General features: G+C 38.5%; 1 protein-coding gene and 1 long non-coding RNA gene across 2 annotated transcripts; one reads left to right on the forward strand and one right to left on the reverse strand.

The window, feature by feature from the left end:
* Positions 1-713: 713 nt before the first annotated feature.
* On the reverse strand, positions 714-7,972 carry LOC309696627 (transmembrane protein 198-like). Its single transcript, XM_082517921.1, has 5 exons — positions 7,668-7,972; positions 6,098-6,409; positions 3,481-4,056; positions 3,246-3,373; positions 714-1,597 (listed from the first exon to the last, which is right to left on the reverse strand). Exons 2-5 carry the CDS (start codon positions 6,249-6,251, stop codon positions 1,448-1,450), a joined length of 1,008 nt encoding a protein of 335 aa, XP_082374047.1. The 5' UTR covers positions 6,252-6,409; positions 7,668-7,972; the 3' UTR covers positions 714-1,447.
* Positions 7,973-8,628: 656 nt separating this feature from the next.
* On the forward strand, positions 8,629-12,086 carry LOC309697898. The gene is made up of 4 exons (XR_014273956.1): positions 8,629-8,808; positions 9,826-9,859; positions 10,362-10,462; positions 11,020-12,086. It is a non-coding gene; the product is annotated as an uncharacterized lncRNA (long non-coding RNA).
* The last annotated feature ends 7,378 nt before the right edge of the window (positions 12,087-19,464 follow it).

The raw sequence follows: 19,464 nt of genomic DNA on the forward strand, positions 1-19,464 counted from the left end.
CCAAAGTTTAGCTATGGCATATTTACAGTCTAGTACAAAAATGGCTTTGTTCTCTATAATTAAATCCCTCATAATAATTACAGGTTTTTTGAACTGTTTAAACTTTCAAGGCTGGTAGCTGTCTATTATCAACTCTGAAAAACTTCTCAAATCTGTTTGTATCTTTTGGAGCATTTTTAATACATTTATATACCAAATCACATGGCTCGCTTAGCACTAATTATAAGGTATCTGTGTCTGCATGATGCATCCATGCAGTTTACGGATCAAGCTAATGGTAATATTAGTAGATAACTCAGCCCATTTGTCCAAATTTGGTCACTTCTGATTCCAAAACATGCAACATGCTAAAGAAATGCTGAAGTAAAAGCTTTAAAACTGGATTTAACATTTAGACACAAGAGGTTCTTGTTTGTGAAAGGTCAGAGAATGTAAACATGAATGACATCTCGCTCTGTAATGCTGGCCAGCTGCATTCTTCTTTTATAGCAGTGACAAAATGGTGTACAGAAAACAGCTGTACAATTACTCCAAGAAGGCGTGTGGATTTTTTTGTGACCTAGTCATGATTTTTTGGAGGAGATACAGTTTCTGAGTCAAATGTATTTGTGACCTACAAATAGGAGAATTTTGATCTAGCCTCTCCAGAACAGATATCTTCAAAGAAGGACAACACACCAGAGGAGTATAGATGGATTAATAACAGTACAGAGCAGAGGAAAAGCATGTTTTATTTAATCTCTTAAAAATAAGGATGTAACCTTCAAAGATGAAATAACACATCATCTGGTTTTCAAATTCAAACTTGAACTCATAAACAACTAAACACACTCTTCACAGTTTTAATACCATCAGTGTTTTCGATGCTGCTGACATTCTTATCTTTGGTATGATTGCATAAACATCACGTTGCTGATTTAATGACTCTTAACATAAGACAATACCCAAAACAGCTGACTGTGAAGCTGTCTGATCAACATTTTATTGGTCTACCGTTCAGAATTATATGTTTTATGTATATCCTTGGTTTCATTGCATGTGCTGGCACACATTTATCTTTTGTAGCTGTAATGATTACATTTCAGTGCAATCTAGATGTGTTACTGATCTATGTATGTACACAGTGACATAAGCAGAGTGTTTAAGATTGTAATGATATTGCATGAAACAAAAGAACTCATCTGAGAGTTAAACTGCTCAAAGGATTTAGTAGTCATGGGCCTGATGCTGTGTTGAGGTTGCATTAATTTGTCTTGTCATCATTCAGGGGATGATCTCCAAGTACCTCATATCAGTCTGAGCATGCTGATTGTTATCTGATGAAGCCAGTAATAAGGATTCAAACCACAAGTTGAAACTGTGGAAAGGTGTTTGTGATGGTCAAAAATTCAAATGATTAATTATTCCTCAGACATATGTAACCTATAGTTGCTTGAAGCCATGTTAATCAAACTGTGAAGACTGGAGAGGAAGTGGTCAGAGGCACCATGGAGCCTGTTTCAAAGTCAAAGTCAATTAGAGTGTGTGTGATAGTGCTGACGGTGCTTTTAGAGGAGCCGGTTCCCATCTGACGCTCCTGAAGGCTCTGAAGATAACTCTGCAAGGCAAACAAAAGGAGGATGCACTGTTGTTAAACTGGCCATTTACCATGGAGACAAATTATACACAGTGAGAACCTAGAACACTCTGGTGCTCCACAAAGCTGCAGTGGGCCTTGTTTACCAGTTCATGTATGAAAAGTGTGCTAATACTAATGTATACTTGTGTCATGTCAATTTTATTTATCTAGCATATTTTGAAAGAGACAGAAGATAACCCAAATCATTTCCAGGCAAACGTATTTACATTCAAGGTCTCCAGCAACCCAATTTCAAAACCCAAAACTACCTAAAAACTTAAATTAAAATACGATAAATAAAACAGCAACAGAGCAACATAAACAATTGTATACTTAAAAAAAAAGAATTCAAAAACAAGAATAAATGATAAATAAAATCCATCCATCCATCCATTTCCACTGCTTATCCCTGGTTGGGTCGTGGGGATAGCAGAGAAGCCCAGACCTCTCTTACCCTAACCACCTCCTGAAAGGAGGCCATCATCTGATGAAGCCAAAAGAACCACATCATCTTCAAAAAGCAGAGATGAGATCATTAAACCACCAAAGTGGGAGCCTTCTGTCACTTGCCTAGAAATTCTGTCCATAAAAAGAAGTGCCCACCACAGCATATCCCGAGGGATGAAGTCGATTGCCTTCACAAAACAAATGTAAACTGATTGGGCAAACTCCTGCTCACTCTTGAATATTCTTGAGAGGACAAAGAGCTAATCGGGAATTCACGGCCAGGACTAAAACTGCATTGCCCCTCCTGGATCCAAGACACAACTTATGGGTGGACTATCCTCTCCAGCACCCTGGCAAAGACCTTTCTGGGGATGCTGAGAAGTGTGATCCCCCATGACGCTGGAGCATGCTCTCCAGTCCCCCTTCTTGAGGAGAGGAACTACCACCCAAGTTTGCCAATTCAGAGACACTGTCTCTACCTTCCAAAGGCATGTTGTGGGTGTCAGTCACACAACATCCAGTGCCTTAAGAAGGAGTGGTTTAACTATCATGGTGACCTCACCTTAGTGATGGCCAAGTTGCCCCCTCATCCATCCATGTCGATGGGATTGATGTGATCCTTGAGGTATTCCTTCCACTGCCTATGTGCTGAGTTGAAGTTTGCAGCTCCCACCTGCACTATGCACCATTTGAGTATAATACTGCTTTCTCCTCTTGAGTTGCCTGACAATTTGCCAGAAGCACTTTGGCAGCCCTTGATTGCCATCCAACACACATTGTGTCTGACCCCTCCTCTGGGTGGTGACACCACAAGAAGGTAGCCCTATATTGTTGCTTCAGGCTATGCAAATTGGGAAATTGCACTGTATATCAGGAAGTTGCAGTAGTAAAGGTGGGAGGCAATAAAGCAAAGGATAACTAAATCCTTTAGGTACATAGCTAAGTTTAATATTTATTAATGACTTAGAGTTGGTAAAAATGCTCTTCACAACATTACTGACTTGATTCTTATAATTCAAGGAAATAGCAATAAAAACATAAAGATTTTTTTACATTTTTGACTTATGTAGATATGGATAAACAACCAAGTGCCTTGGCATCTGTTATTATTATTATCTGGAATGGATAAATAAAATATGAACCAAAAAGCACATCAACCATTTGAATCTCAGCCACTGACCGGTGCCAGGACATCCCCAGCATAGCGTTTCAGGGGTGGAGGCCTCCGTTGGCGGTGATGCTGAGGTCTTCTCCTTGACTCTTTATTTGCATGTTTTTTTGCATATTTCTTCTGTTTTTTATGTGCACCTGGATGCATTAAAAGGGGAGAACAAAAAAACATAAAACATGAATACACAACATCAAATAGGGAGGTTGTGAATACAGCCTTGAGTTAGAGATTGAATTAAACTTACTTCCATTGTGTGACATTCCTTTGGCAGTAAACCACCATTGCACCAGCACTCCGGTGAGACTCAAAACAGGACAGATTCCAGTGACAGCCCAGTCAAACCAGCAGAGTGGTCGTGGAGCAGCTTGAGAAAATATATCATACACTTGATCTGGCAATACAAATGCCCCCACCAGGTAATCTGCACACAGCATGACTGCAGTTGCTCCAAACACAGAAGTGAAGATTATGCTGAATAGTTTCTGCCACTGGAGTGTAAAGACAGCAGCGGCCATGCTGGCAGCTAGAACAACACTGAGAGGCACCCAAACTGGAGTAAGGCTGTGAAATTGTCCAATAACCACCAAGATGGAGAGGGAGAGAAGGCTTCCCAGAAGTAAGCCGCTGATGAGGAGTCCCACAGTTGTCATTAACATGGTCAACAGTCCACACAGCACAGCCACACCAAGGCCAATGCCCGCCTTGGTCTCTGCCTGCAGCTGGGTGCTCAGTGCAGGTTCTTTATGGTACAAGAGGAGCATGGCTGCCGAGCTTAACAGGAAGCCTGAGAAGAACATGACCATCTTGAAGCAGCGGTATCCTGGGGGAGGGTAATAAAAGAAGGTTAGAACCAGCTCCAGTGTTAGTTTTAATACTGATTAATAAGCAGGCAAAGCATAGGCATCACTGGATCAATTAAGGAATATTGGTTTGTATTTGTAGGTTTTAGGTTTAGCTTATGTGCTTAGATCACCTAATATTTTTGTCATGTTTCTTCAGGATTTTGCAGGATGTAATGTGTTAATGTAACTACATTTTATTTGTTAGTAATGCAATAATGTAAAGCACCACACTTCAGTCATTTATTATGTCCCCTTAACTGTTATATTAAAGTTACAGTTATGTAATTGTAAAAAATTGCATTGCAAAGATTCTTTTGTTAACTGTGCCCAAAACACATCAAACAAACATGTTTTTATTCTTCATAAAATCAAATAAACTTTATTAGTCTCAGAGTTGGGAAAGTCGCATTCTTACAGCTGCAGTGTGAACAGAAATAAAGTGACGCACTGTAACTTAGCAATAATAATAATATTATTTTAGTTTTATTGTAGTTTTGGTGGGATTTTTAAATGTGCTTTGTTTTAGATGTAGCAGTTGGAGACCCAGCATGTCTGTCTGTTTCCCAGCTTTCCTCCCTCCCATACCCACTCTTTTCTCTCTCTCTCTCCTTTTCTTTTTCTATCTTTCATGTCCTTTCTGCTTCAGCATAATATCCACATAGATAATAGCATGAATAATAAAAAATAAAATAAATAAAACAATAAGATTAACAAAAGGAGCCTACAGAGAGCCCATAGTGCTCCTCTTGGGAAAGCAGATGTGTTTGGCACAACAAAGCATTCAGACCATGATTCTGCTTGCTACAAGGACAGGACAGATGTTTAAGAAAACAAAAACAAAAACAATAAAAGAATCTGTAAAAAACAGATTAAAAATGTGTATTATCCAAGGTAGATGAAATATTAGGTCCACTATTTTTTTTTTTACCTTATATGAGCCACAACAATAAGAGCTGATTGGATGACTCTGCAGATGCTGATGGTTCACACACTAAAATACCTTTTCATTCACAAATTTGTTCCAGCATTCATCTCCAGCTCCAGGTGGGGAGACTACAGTGATTGCTCTCGTTCCTTTACAGTTTTGTGGCTAATACCACAGGTTACCTTTAGTTATAGTGAGAGACATGTTTACTAGTGTCTATGAATACAAAAGATATTTATTTTGTGATATGGAAAGGCGTATGGTGAAGACAGTTATGGCAATGTTTTAGATTTCTGATGAATTTTTTTGGGTGGATGGTTGTGGATGATAGTAGACAAAGCTCATTGTTTGCAGTGTAATTCTGCTGTACATTTGCCCAATGCTTCACATGACTCATTTGTATTCTGGTGTCCTTTGAGTCTCTGTGGGCAGGCCACTTGCATGTGCATGGCAATCACTAACCACAGAGTTGCATAAGTGAATACAACTATGACAGCACTCTCTTTGTCTGCACCACTAAAACTGCTTTTTTTAAATTCCCCATTATTAATTATTGACAGTTATACATTTCCTCACAGTGCGTTAGTGTTACTGGAAAAACAGACTTTGGCAGCATGTGTGTTTGCGTAATGTCACATGTTTTAGGCTGCAGGTCCTTGTGACACAACACTCTTTATCACACTCAGTTTTTGTGTTGATTGAATTTTTCTCTGCATATTTTCTCAGTAATACCAAATAAATATTGGTTTTAATACTGTAGTATATTTTCTCCCTGTGTAGCTCTACATAAAAACAAATCACTGTCAGTGCTGACAGGAGCAGACTTCAGCTTTAACTTTAGACCATGAGTGTGTAACAGGTAGCACTTCATATATGCTGTCTCTGTCAAATTCAGACACAGGACTACCCATCTGCCTTCTCTAGCTTTGGGCTTATCCACCCTAAACCCCTGGCAGCCTGCAGACACCTGCCACTGAGGCTTTAAGCCATCAGGTGAGCTCTTGAAACATTTAAAAGCGGAGTGGACAGTTAGATGTAAAAAATTTAAGTAGTCTTTCCTTAAATTTGACGTTAATAACATTATGATTACGTACCGGAAAAGCAGTAGATGAGGCCAAATGAAAGGCAAACAGAGCACACAATAGATGGGATGACTTCATACTTCATATTAATCTCAAGTGTACATATGTCCACTTCACTTAAGCCAGCTCCTGGTTTCTCAGTAACATAGAGTGAAGTGAGTGCCATCTTGGAGGGTTATTACTTCTGGTGGTGAGCAGCTGGTGTGGACGTGAATCTGTTTTGCTCATTGAAAGGACAAAACTGGAACGGCCTGCATTTTGTATCCAGGGAAAGAGGAAGCTCCTGAACCAAGAGCATGTACTAAACTGTTTCCTGTTGTGCACCTGCAGAAAGAAAAGACTGTTTATGACTTCTACAGCAAAGACAAACACAGACCCAGTTCTATTTTTTCCTGCACTAACTTGAGATTTATTAAACATCAAGTCTCGTCTATCCCGGAAATTTCTCCAATGAAAACACAACTTCCATTCCATATGAGACATCATAAAGTTTTTAAATGAAGCATCAGTCATATTTGGGTGAATTTATGAGAGGATGTTGCTCTTTCCCATGTCCAATTCCCTGTTCAGGAACCAAAGGAGGAAACTGGGGTTCCCCTTGAGTTTCTCTTTTGTTCAAGAACAGGATACAGATGAGGAAATGACCTTGTGACTTGATGCCATTGTAATACGTATGTATTGTCCTGAACATGTGGTTAAGTATGGTTAAGTTTAGTGCACAAGATAATGAAAAAAAAACAGCTCAACAATAATACAGTATATTCTATATGGTGGAATAGATGTACTCTAGCCTCTAGCATAAGTAAAACTAGCTAAAACAGTACAGAAACAAATGAGTTCTGCATTCAGAAAACCCTTTAAGTACATAGTGATTTAAAAGTTTGCATTCTGGAGAAGGACTGTAGCTTATAATTAACGATGCATCACTTTAATGTTGTGGATAGTTATTATGAATATTCAAAAGAAAAATATTTCCTGATTAATTTGAGTGAAATTGGGGTATACATTTCACTCAAAGATGGAGACATTTATGCAAAGCATAAACCTATTTTCCTCCACTAGAAAAACAGAATAGGATTACTTATCAGCTAAATTAAAACTATTTTGTTAGATATTTTATACACTCATTATTAACTGCATAGATCGTGTTTACACACTCTTCATCTTGGCTTACAGTGCAGCTGTCTAGCTACAGGGTGTATTATTGTAAAGACTTTATAAGCTGTTCAGGCAGATCCTACAGTCAGCAAATGGAATTATAGGGGCTTTAGCAGGTGAGGGATCCTCCTGTCAACTCCTGTGTCCTCTTATATAGATAAAAGCATAAACACATTTTCTAGCAGCTAAATAATCCTTGTAACATTAAAAACATAAAAAAAAAATCACAGCTTCAATACAGGAAAAGCCACTAAAATAATTATTTTTCTACTAGTTTGTGAGATTCAGTGACAAAAAAATGTTTTGTTTTCATTGCAGAAACAGTCAGTATGATTATCTATAGAGCTGAACAGAATAACTACAAACAATAAAGAAACCACAGTCTCTTAAATGAAAACATAATTTTAAAAATTCTGTGACCTACCTCAAATGCCACATATCTTCACACTGTAGAAGTAAACTTTCTGCGAAAAACAAAATATCCTCATTAGCTGTTAACCCCAGGGAAGAAGAGAGAGGTCCATAGTTTGTCAAAAGTTTATGTTGTTCTCTCTGAGAGCTGTGTGTGAAATCAATGTCCACCGCAGTAAGTCCCTCATCTGTGCTTGTGAACAGCTGACGCCTGACTCTGAGAGAGAGAGAGACCATCTGCCCCCAGCGTCAATACAAAGCTGCTACCAAGTCCAAGGCCGGACCAGCTGAGAGTTCAACTCTCACTACCCAGGATCCTGCTGGAGCCACAGCACAGTTCAGAGTTTATTTCAGTCAGTGTGACTTTTCATTAAGGTTAAATTCAGTTTGCACCAAAACAATATTGTTTTAGGCTCTGATTTGTGTTTATTCATAGGATCTCCCCACAAAAATGTAATTTAATCCTTTTCATGATGGGTTGCAAACAGTATTCTAAATGTGTGTGTGTGTTTTAACCATGTTAAAGTGGGTGCCTTTAAAGTTTTAGTGCTATATATAATATGAACCTGCATTAAAATTTGTGAAGGTACTTGTGGTCTTAAAGGGATGATGCATACTGACTTAAGTGATCCCTGAGCTTCTCCTCTACTGCCACCATGAGGTTGAAATTTAACAACAACTTTTAGCTATACTTTGTTTTTAGTGCTAATCAGAATCTTAGCATGCTAAACTAAGGTGGTAGCATGCAGGCAACATTATGCCTACAAATCTCAATAAGTCAAGATTTGAAGGAACTGAGCATGAGTTATTGAAATTTAGAGTAATAATGTATTTGGTAATTAGACTGCAATGAAGCCACATAGCATAGTGGAGTCCAACAATGGCAAGGAATAGAAGAGGACCCTCCTGGAGTTTAGACGCTGGTGGTGGCAGAAATGGTCAGGATGATGTGGAGATGTAGAGGAGGCAGGAAGTAAAAGTCTGAAAGGCAGAATGACAGGAGAGCATTGAGATTTAAACTATGTGGAACAGAGGCTGACTGGCTCCCAGAACGCAGGTGAGAAAAAGACTGGGCCAGAGTGATGACAACATATATATCTTTGACTGCGTGGGAAAGAGGAAGTAATGCAGAAAAAAGAGCAGCGTGAATGCAGGTAAATGAATGACCAGAGAACTTCCTTATTGAGCTCATATCTACATCTGGACTGCAATTGCTAAAATTAATGTTTTATCTCAAAGCTGCATGCTACATAGGGGACCTACATGTGCTCGTTGTATTTTGTTCCCTGTTATATTTGTTGCTTTCTTTGTGTTTGTGCCCTCCTTGTGCCCTTGTCTCTGTCATCAGGGCTTGTCTTCATGGGTCATTGATAGTTCTTTGTTTGTTAGCTACTTCCTGTTTTACTTTGAAGGTTGTTTTTTTTCTTTTGACTTGTTTTGGTTTCACTGTCTGCTTTTGTTCCTTTCCCTCCTTTGGGATTGTCTGTGCTGTCATCACTGTCACTGTTTTTCATTGCTTTCCTTTGTGTTTCTCTCCTACCTGAGCCTAATGACGACTAACCTGCCCTGTTTTCCTTTTTACCTTTATCGATTTCTCAGACTTATCGTGCATTTTTTGAATTGTCGTTTTATTTTTCTGCTTTGTATCTTCCTTGTTTTTGTGCTTTCTGCTGGTGTGCATTTGCATGATTCTCAGAAAACTCCACTGCCTGAAACAATTCATTCTAGCGCTTATCAATTTCCCTTCAACCCAGCTCTCTTTTTATCACCTGCCCTGATAAACGAAAGATGTAGGACTTCCGTGCGCTCAGACAGGGCTCTGTGCTATAGATGATCATTTAATGATATCTGCAAACTGATGTCTAAGAGTAGAAAAAATTAAACTACAGACAGTGGCTTCATTATTTGAAATTTTGGCCATTTTTAATATGAGCAAAACAACAACAGTCTCCTTTAAAAGGCGCTCTGCATAAATATAAAAAACATAAACAAGAAGATTTGTGAGGCAGGTAAGTAAACGGTAGTTAAAAAAGAATAGTTTAAAATGTTTATTCACAAATACACAATAATGGTCTAAGGGGGAAGCACAGCAACATGGTGCTTAGCATTGTTGGCAGACAGCAAGAAGGTCCTGGTTTCTAATCCAATGTCTTTCTGTTTGGAGTTTGCAGGTTCTCCCTGTGTCTGCATGGGTTCTCTGTCCAGGTAATCTGACTTCCTTCCTAAAGTCATGCACTTAGTGGGTTTACTTTAATTGGTAATTCTAAATTACCCAAAGGTGTGAATGGTTGTCTGTCTCTATGTGTTAGCCCTGCAGTAGACTAGCAGCCTGTCCCGGGTGTACCCTGCCTCTCGCCCTATGGCTGCTGGGATAGGCTCCAGCCCCTGTGACCCTGAGTTGGATAAGGGGGAAAGAATGGATGAATGGATGGATGAATGAATGAACGGTCCAAGGGGAGGCAGGTGCAGAGTGGGCAGACATATATCCAAACCAGAGGAGCCTGGAGGCATTGGTCACTGTCTGATGCACTGAAAGAAGATCTGAGATATTAGGACAACACACTTCAAACTTTTAAAAGTAGACAGGAAATACCACGAGGGGGCCTGAAAAAATGCTGCCACACACAGTCAGTGCCACATAACTGGCAGAAAAATCTTGCAAAAAGTAGATGATGAGTGACCAACTGCAGGTGTACCAACCAGGAAGCCAGAAGAGACCGGTCGAAGCTATGCCTCCAGGGGGGAGGTGCTGACAACACGAGCGAAATGGAAGGAGAAAGAGAGAAGGGAGGCAGTTCAGCACTGGAGGTAAAATCAACCATAACAATGATGCAGCTTGAAATCTATGAGAACAGTGCAAAGATGATCAGGGAAATTATTTAAGGCAAATATTTCATACTTCAGTTAGAAATCAAGGTACTGTAAAAAAATAAAATAAAAAAAAATAAGACAGAGGGGGAAAAAAGTAAACAGTAACAAAGGGAGTGAAGAGAGTAAGACGTAGGGGAGCAGGTGCGTTTTACTGAGGAGGTCAAGTGAAGTAAAAATTAAGGCTGTAGGGCAAGTGCAGAAAGTAAGTTGATATATTTTAGCTGTTTTTTATTGTTATCAAACCTGAATTGTATACATCGATATGTATGCACAGGCTTATTATGAAGCTATAGTCTCAGTATATTTTTTATTCTTTCATTAGTACTAAGATTGGTCTGCATAACTGGTTCTTTATTAAATAGTAATAATATTTTCATTTTGCTTTCGGCAACAAATCAAAATGAAGCTGTGCTCATTTTCACATATACAGAGAAGGATTTTAGTCCAAGCACGACTAGTTAGTGGGTTTATTTTTATGTCTCTTCTGCTTTCAGATGCCACTGAGTTCAAGTTTATTTCATTATTTCTGTGGGAGAACTGGGCCGAGGCAACAAATTCAGACAAACAAGATGCCACACTTGTCAAATCGGATAATCCTTTATTTTCAAAAGACAGTCTCGCCGAGTATAACGTTTTAGTTATTACATTTTCCCTCCACAGGCTGGCATAGTAAGAGCATGTACTTAGTGTGAGATTAAGTAGTAAGTTAGCACTCAATCAACAGGGATCTGCTCCGGGCAGTTTACAGTGCAGCAAAAGTCTTATTTATAGACACACGAGCAGAAACAGCAGAGTGTGAAAAAAACACTCACCTCAAATCAGCGGCTGAGTTATGGCACAAAAATCAGATGTCAGGGGAGATGGAGCAGATTAATCATGACAGCAGCCATGGCCATACAACTGCGGGACACTGAGATGCAATAAGGTTGACACAGGCAGTGAAATGGAGCTGTCATTCAGAATTAAGTTCCTCCAGTGAGACGTCTAATAAGGACAGTACCAGCTTGTCATGCTTTCATTGGTCTTATATGTCTTTTGTCTGCTTTGGCAGATCAAACAACACCATGCTTTTTAAAACTTGAGAGATTAGATGAAAACTGACAAAAGAGCTTGGTGATAAAAGATGGAAGGTTGTTTATTTTTAGCAGTGCCGATATAGTGGTTCAGCTTTAGAGACGGTATTGATGATCTGTCGGTCGGTTTGTCGCCTTCTTTCGCCCAAAGGGAAATCTTGTACAGATGTTTATGTTGTCCAGATATTGAATTCTGGTGTCTTGTAGAGCCACCACAAAACTGACATTTATGATTTATGATAATTTTGAGTGAAATGTCTCACCAGGTATTGATTGCTGTTTTGCACCTTTGTCATTCTGTTCCTCTCAGAGTGGTTGATTAATCAGACATTTTTACCTTGAGCCACCGTTGAGCTACCGTGACTTTTATAATCAAATGTCAGCAAAGCCACAACTGCAATTTGTATTTAGTGCCATAGCTTCCCATCTTGTACTGATGAATAAGACATAGAATAGAAGTTAAGAGATACCTAAAGTAATCTGTAAGAATACTGGATTTTAGTTTACTCCTTAAGGTGTTCAGTCTAAGATTCCCAGATATCCTGAACATGTTTTAAAGGTCCCAGGTGGCACAAAGAGTAATTAACGCAGCAATAAACTAGGTATACAAACTTTTATTTTAAATGATAACCTGTAGGCTAAGGTGATGACTTTGTCTGACATCGAGAAGACACTTCTTGCTAAGAGCGCTCAGCACTTTACAAGCATCCGCATCTTAATAATCTCAGGACTACACCACTGACTATAACATTTACATCACACTGGTCAGGCTCAGGTGTAACAGCTTCGTAACAGTATGTGCAGTATTGCATGTCATGTCGTATCCGTGTGCAATAACCTGTAGACATCAGGTGCAATAGTCGTATTTATTATTTTATTTTTACAGCACAGGATTTGATGCTCCTATCAGAGTACTTTGCAGTTATCGTAGACAGAGGTGGGTGATTTATGTGTAAGTGTGGAAATGGGTGTGACATATTGGTATTTGGCGTGATTACACAAGCATGTGAGGATGTCTAATTGTTATTTGCATGTATTGTTTTTCCAGCATGAGCGTGTGGGTGTGTGGAAATATTGTTTTTCGTGTACACAGCAAATTTTGTAATGGCAATGACAATAAAAACTTATATTATATTATTGATTACAAATTTTTTAGGCTGATGTTAAGTAATAAAGTTTAACAAACATTGGTTTGACTTGCAGGTTAATGTGTAGCTGTCTATGAAAAGCTGCATATTAGCAGCAGGGGCTGCTGAAACCAGATGCCACATGCAGTGATCTGTGTTTGTAATGTGGTTTGTTATGTTTAAGGTCTCATTGTTGGGGAACAAACACCTGGTTCATCTGCACCTCAGTTCTGCCTCAAGGCTTCTGCTATAACCCAGCCACTACTGTTCATTCTCATGTGCCACATGATAGGTGTTTTTTTTCTTTCCCGCCCACCCCCATTAGCACCAGCTCTCCTGAGATCCTCCATATACTCATCTACCCTTGTAGCATCTGCAAAAACATTCACTGAACTCTGTTGGGTTCAAGCCATCATCAAGTTTTGTGTTCATACATAAAAACTAAGAGAAAGAGTGTATGCATGTCCTAATTTGGACAAGGATTTGTGTAGATGTGAGACTATAACCTCAGGTTTACATCACTAACTGGTATTTTTGAGAAAACGCACTTCAGACCATTTTAAGGGGCAATGCAAAACTAATGTAACTTGTAGTTTAAAAAGTTAGCTTCTCCATTGAGTTACTGAGTAATGAACTGCCTCATTGATGTAGTCCACAAATATTGTGATCGGCCTGTTCAGTACTGTTCAGTTCAGTACCTCTACATTTTCAGCTCGATTCTTTTTTCACACTTTTTGAATTTATCAGTGACAGAATAACAAGTATTGCTTTAGTATAAGGAATAATAATTATAGCCTCCATATAAGGATTCACATATGTCAGCAAATTGCACACTCATGATAATGTTGGCTTATTTGCATTAAAGCAGACTTCTATTCTTTGATTACAAACCATAATATAAAATAAAAACAAAAGTCTTTTCAGGAAATTTACACTGCAAGGTAACTGCTGTTCAAGATATGAGAAAAACCCAGTGATTTAAAAAATTCCCCGTGAGCAATATTTGGCAACAGTGAAGAGTAAAAAGCAGCGATACAGGTAAGAGAAGAATTGTAGTGAAAAATTCTCCCCTCAAGGCACATATAAAATATTCATTTATAGCACTCTACTGATGTTTCTGTTGGTCCCAAAGGAAAAAAAAAATACAATCAATCGATTCATAAAAACTTCAGAGTGAGTGTGTGTTTTTTAAGACTGTTCTGATTGCAATGCAAGATGTATTGATCCGGGTTGACTGTTTCTCAGAGAGCGGTGTTTGTACCCGGAGTGCTTTGAACACCCATTAGAACTAGCTTTTACTGGTTGTATGAATTTTGGCAGACAAAAAGCTGTGGTCAAAAAGCATATATAATTTGATTCTGGATGTGATTTGACGACTCCACTCTTCTTTTGCATGTGATATTCATCAGTATCTAATGCTGTCATACACTTTATTGTACTGTTCCAAAGGCTAACTGCTTTTTTTTGTCCATCAGGCAACAACAATACACCCTTAGATGCAACATTACTTAGTTTGGCCTACTTTTGTAATTTCTATGCGCTCTGCGTTGTTGCCTCAGGCCCCAAAATGTCCTGAAAAAAAAATAAAGAAAATATTCAACTATTATTTTACCTAAATCATGAGTATAAATCATTTTCAAACTTTATTATCAGTGTTCACACATTTTAATAGAAAACCAGTATTTGTTTAATTATATATAAGAACACTAGAACCTATTTAACACTTCAAATAATAATAGCTCATCAACACTACATCAACACACAGCTTTTTTGTGTAGGTCTAACACTATCAGACAGTTTTAGGTATAAATGTGGACATCATGGATCTACTTTGGTAGTGGCGGTGACACTGACAGAGTATGCGTGACCGCTCTGTTTGAAGAATATCCATCCTCTGATCCTCTGTAGCCGAGCTGAGACAGCTCAGGAGCATCTTTGGCTGCAGACTCATCCAGACAAGTGTCTTAATGCGCTCAGGGGGATCCTCGGTGCCATCAGCCATCAGACTCCACAGCACAACACCCTGCACATCCAGACACCACTAAATCGCAAACATCTACCTTTCAGTTGAATCATCACAGATATTGCACATACAAACAGAATGTTTCCTGTGTGTATATATATGGATTTCATTATTGTGATTTGTCATGTTTTATTTGATATACAGGTATTTATGGACAGTTTTTATTTGATACTGCAGGGAATCAGTAAAAGTACATGTTGTCAGCTGGTTGAAAACATTGTCTGTCTGATGGATATTCACGTGAAGCAGCATTAGGCAGAACTGCGGATGCACTTACAAGACAAACTACTGCATATTTTAATTTACCTTTAAAATACCAATGTTGGATAACACCTCCCACCCACTCCATGACATGCTGGTCAGCCACAGGAGCTCGTTCAGTGAGAGACTGAGATTACCGAAAAGCACCACTGAACGACACAGGAAATCATTCCTGCCTGTGGCCATCTCCCTGTACAACGCATCCACTTAACACACTGTTTGCTGCTACAGCTACACATGTTTCTTTTCCAACTATTTATTTATGAGTGACTTATGTATGTATGTATGTATATATATGTATATATTGTACTATTCTTAGTTAGTGTATTGTCTGTCTTGTCTTAATGTTGGTTTAAAATGGAGCACTGTAACAAAAAATAATTTCCCCCAGGGATCAATAAAGTATTCTGATTCTGATTCTGATTCTGAAATTCTTATCTAGGTTAAATGACCTGCTTCACTCACGTTTGTGTGTGCTTTAGAATTTTATGTATAAATTCACGCAATAATATTGTCTCAAACATAAATATGAACATACAGCAGGGTCTCATTAAAGTTCACATTACAACACCTTAAATACCGTTAATCAACACTGAAATGTTTCTACTCAATCATGGTGAAAGCACATCAACTGAAGCATTCTGTATGCTTTCATAGTGTGCCATGTTCAATGCCACATCTGTATCTTCACATATTAATGCACATCTTCAGACATGTTAAAAAAAACATCATATACGTCATATAATTTTCTTTTTTTTTGAAGGCAGTAAAAAAAAGTCTTACAATTTCTAAACATTTGTCTTTAATTTCAAAGGAAATCATCAAAAAGACAGCTCATGAGGAAAAGGCACCAGCATTGCTCAGACCAGACTCTTACAAAGCTGCTTATTAATGTACATCTGCAGTTGGGCGATCGTGGCTCAAGAGTTGGGTGTTCGACTTGTAATTGGAAGGTTGCCGGTTTGAGCCCCGGCTCGGACAGTCTCGGTTGTTGTGTCCTTGGGCAAGACACTTTGCCTACTGGTGAGGGGCCGATGGCGCAATATGGCAGCCTCACTTCTGTCAGTCTGTAGCTTACCTTCACCAGTGTATGAATGTGAGAGCAAGTGAATGAATAGTGGTATTGTAAAGCGCTTTGAGGGGTCCTGAAAAGCGCTATATAAATGCAATCTATTATTATTATTGCAGTGGTAAAACTACAGAAAGATCACACAAAGATCTTTGTAGATACTTTGCCCAACGTGTTAATACTGTGTTGTTTCATGCAGATCAAATAAAAGAGAATCGGTGATAGTCATGAATTTCCTACACAGGTTTGATTTTTAAAGAAAGGGGAATATCTAGCCTGTAAAGTGAAATGAAATGCTTGTCACACTGATTAGCTGCTCATGATCAAATGTGACTCATACCTTTATAATGGCTCTCTGTGTCTGAAGTAAAAGTCATTAATCTTAACCCTGAAGGCTGGCAATAAAGCAACAGACAGACCTGATTCTAACTGAATTCACTCGGATCATTTTGATAGTCGTAGAGCTTACAGAGTACCTTATTTAAAGGGGGCGGGGCTAAGGGTGGGGTTTGGATGGTGTGTCAAACCTCACCCGAACTGTACAAAAAAGATGTGTGAATTTTCAACCAGTTTTCAGGAAATTTTATTGGATTTTATGCATGAATGTAAATTTTCTGATTTCTCTTGAGCCTGCAAAAGGTTGTTAGACACCTCCCATGTCACTGCATTTAAAACAAATCTTGGAAATGCCCCTAATTAGAAGCAGATTTTATCATTGGCTACCTAATGTTGCAGATTTAACATATGTTGTTATTCAAGGTCCAGCCCAAGTCATCAGGTTATGGCATGAAGTGAAAAAAAAGACATTAAAACTAGTTGTTGTTATGGCTGCTGTTCAGATATTTCCAGGTTGATTCACTCATTTGAGGAAGGTTCATATGCAAAATTAACCATTTGACCACAGCCCAGGAATACACTATTCATCCTCTTGTGTGTGGTAGTCTGGCATCCTGATGTCCTGCTCTCAAAGTTCCTCTTAATCAGTATGCACACCTGTGACTCACCTACTCATCATCATGCAGAAAAGCTACCCTGGTTTTTGAGCTCTTCTCTACTACATTGTTTTCACTACTTTACTGATAGCCATGCCAGGCCTCTTGTTCTGATGCAATTTAGTTTGCACTTAAGTTTCGATCACACTTTCCATGACGGCGAGTCCGCTTCGTTCCACTCTTGTCCACTCAGGTGCAAGTGATGTAAATTTCCCCATCAGATGATGATCTGTGTGCCTTTTTTCTTTTTTTTGTGATCCTCTGGACTTGGCTACAGAGAATTTATGCTGTAGTGTATCACTTAAACATGCACCCCAGGCAGCAGACTTCAAGCGAACTTCAAGTGAAGAAGGAAGTATGAGAGGAAAGTCTACTCGGGATTCAGGTCTACAGCTGTCCATGTCGGCAGTTGAGTATAATCAAGGCTTTAGTGTCTGCTGTTTATACCAAATCAGTTCGTCTTTACAAACCATCCAATCTTTGCCAAGCAAACCTTCTCCAGCTCAGCTTCAGCCACTCTGCCTTTTCCATCAGACCTCTGTCCTCCCACATGCTCCACAGCTCTTCACATTGACCTCTTCAGCAGATTTGTTCTATCAAGTCTTGATTATACTCCATTGCAGACACAGATAGCTGGAGACCAACAGTCAAGTGGTCATTCTTGTTGTATTTCTTTGCTTGGGGTCGACAACCTGGGCCATATGTGCAGCTGGTGACTTGTAATAAAAATTCATATCATAAAAATGATGGTTCAGTAGTGGTAGCATGTTGCTACTACTCCATGGGCAGCTTTGAAATGTGTATCTAATGTATGTACCTGCAGAGATGCGTATGCTCTTCTTGGTCCATCAGCGAGCTGTGGAGGAGAGTGACGTTACAATGCTGTGAAAAATTTACCTCCTTCCTGATTACGTATTTTTCTGTATTCTTTAAATTTTTTAAAATATTAGTGAAAGCTAACCTGAGTAAGGGAAACGTTTTAGTTGTTTAAATACAGAAAAAAGAAAAATGCACGTAGTGACAAATTGTTGAAGTTGATGGTATTGTACAGTGATTCCTAAATGTCAATTTAAAAAAAAGTAATTGGGTCTTTTTCAGTTTAAACCTTTTGCAAACATATATGAGATACTTTTTTTTTTCTTTTTTCTTTTTTTTTTTTGCCTGTCCCGTTTGGCTCTTTTGCCATCAGAATTATTGTCTAAAGGCAAAGAAAGATGCCCAACGGATTTACTTTACCAAATTGACCATCCCAGCCTTGCCATAATGGTCCATTTGATTCACCTTTTATTGTTTAGACTCATATTTTCCAAAAAGCATCTTGATTATTTGGGAAAATATTCTGTTGTGATCAGACAAAAATTTAACTTTTGGGAAGGTTTGTGTCCCATTAAATCAGACGTAAATCTAACATTTTGCAAAAAGAACATCACATAAACAATAAAAAAAAACCACAATAGTGGTAGTGTGATGGATTGGGGTTGTTCAGGTTCTGCATGATTTGCTGTAACAAATGGAGCCATAAATTCTGCTCTCTACCAGAAAATCTTGAAGAAGAATGTCCAGACATCACTTTGTGCCCCAACCATACTTGTTTGTTATGCAGCAGCAAAATGTTATGAAATATCCCAGGTGAAAGCGTTGTAGTTAAAGTCTGGACATAAATCAGATTGTCCAAAAACAAGCTGTTCATACTTTCAAAAACCATCCAGTGTGGCTTAATTAAAGCAACTCTGCAAACAAGGCTAGAATTTGTTCCTAGTGATGTTAAAAAAAACTCATTACCAGTTATCACAAATGCTTGATTACATATTCTATTTTCACATAGAGCCAGACAATAAATGAAAAATAAACAATAAATGAAATCATCATTTAAAACTGCATTTTGTATTTACATGGATTATGTTTGTGTGATATTAAAATGAGTTTGATCTGAAACCTGTGTGACAAACACACTCAAAAAACAGATTCAGGTCCTCCTTTCAAAGAACACATGCAAATTATGTTAGTTGTTCACAAATGCAATTAAAAAATACCAAATTAATTTGATTTTCTTTGTGTAAACCTAAAATTATTCAAAACCAGCAGAGGCTGATTCTGAACACAAAATGAATGAGTTTGTTGGGGCACTGGGGGTAGGAGGAGTACATTTTTGCACTTAAGTATTTGTAAACTCAAAGAAATCAATTCAAGCCCCTCTTTAAGCTTAAACATTATTTTTAATCTCATTCAACGCAAATGTAGCACTCCAGCGTTACTGCAATTATTATTCGTGTGGTGAACCTAAATTATTTTCTCTCAAAGCAGTCTTTGTCACAAGAACACAAAGTTACTGAGTTACACAACGGTCCGCCTTCTTTGAAAATTTTGCGCTCTTTCAGGATCACCTAAATGAAT

Source organism: Aulonocara stuartgranti, assembly GCF_965226115.1.
Source record: "Aulonocara stuartgranti genome assembly, chromosome: 20".
NCBI classification, from domain to species: Eukaryota; Metazoa; Chordata; class Actinopteri; order Cichliformes; family Cichlidae; genus Aulonocara; species Aulonocara stuartgranti.

Excerpts from the sequence above, each read along its gene's own strand:
- LOC309696627 (XM_082517921.1), bottom strand. The coding sequence starts at position 6,251 with ATGGCACTCACTTCACTCTATGTTACTGAGAAACCAGGAGCTGGCTTA. Across the intron at positions 3,374-3,480 it reads AGGAATGTCACACAATGGAA|GTGCACATAAAAAACAGAAG; the intron begins GTAAGTTTAATT and ends TAATGCATCCAG. Across the intron at positions 1,598-3,245 it reads CTGGGGATGTCCTGGCACCG|AGTTATCTTCAGAGCCTTCA; the intron begins GTCAGTGGCTGA and ends TTTGCCTTGCAG.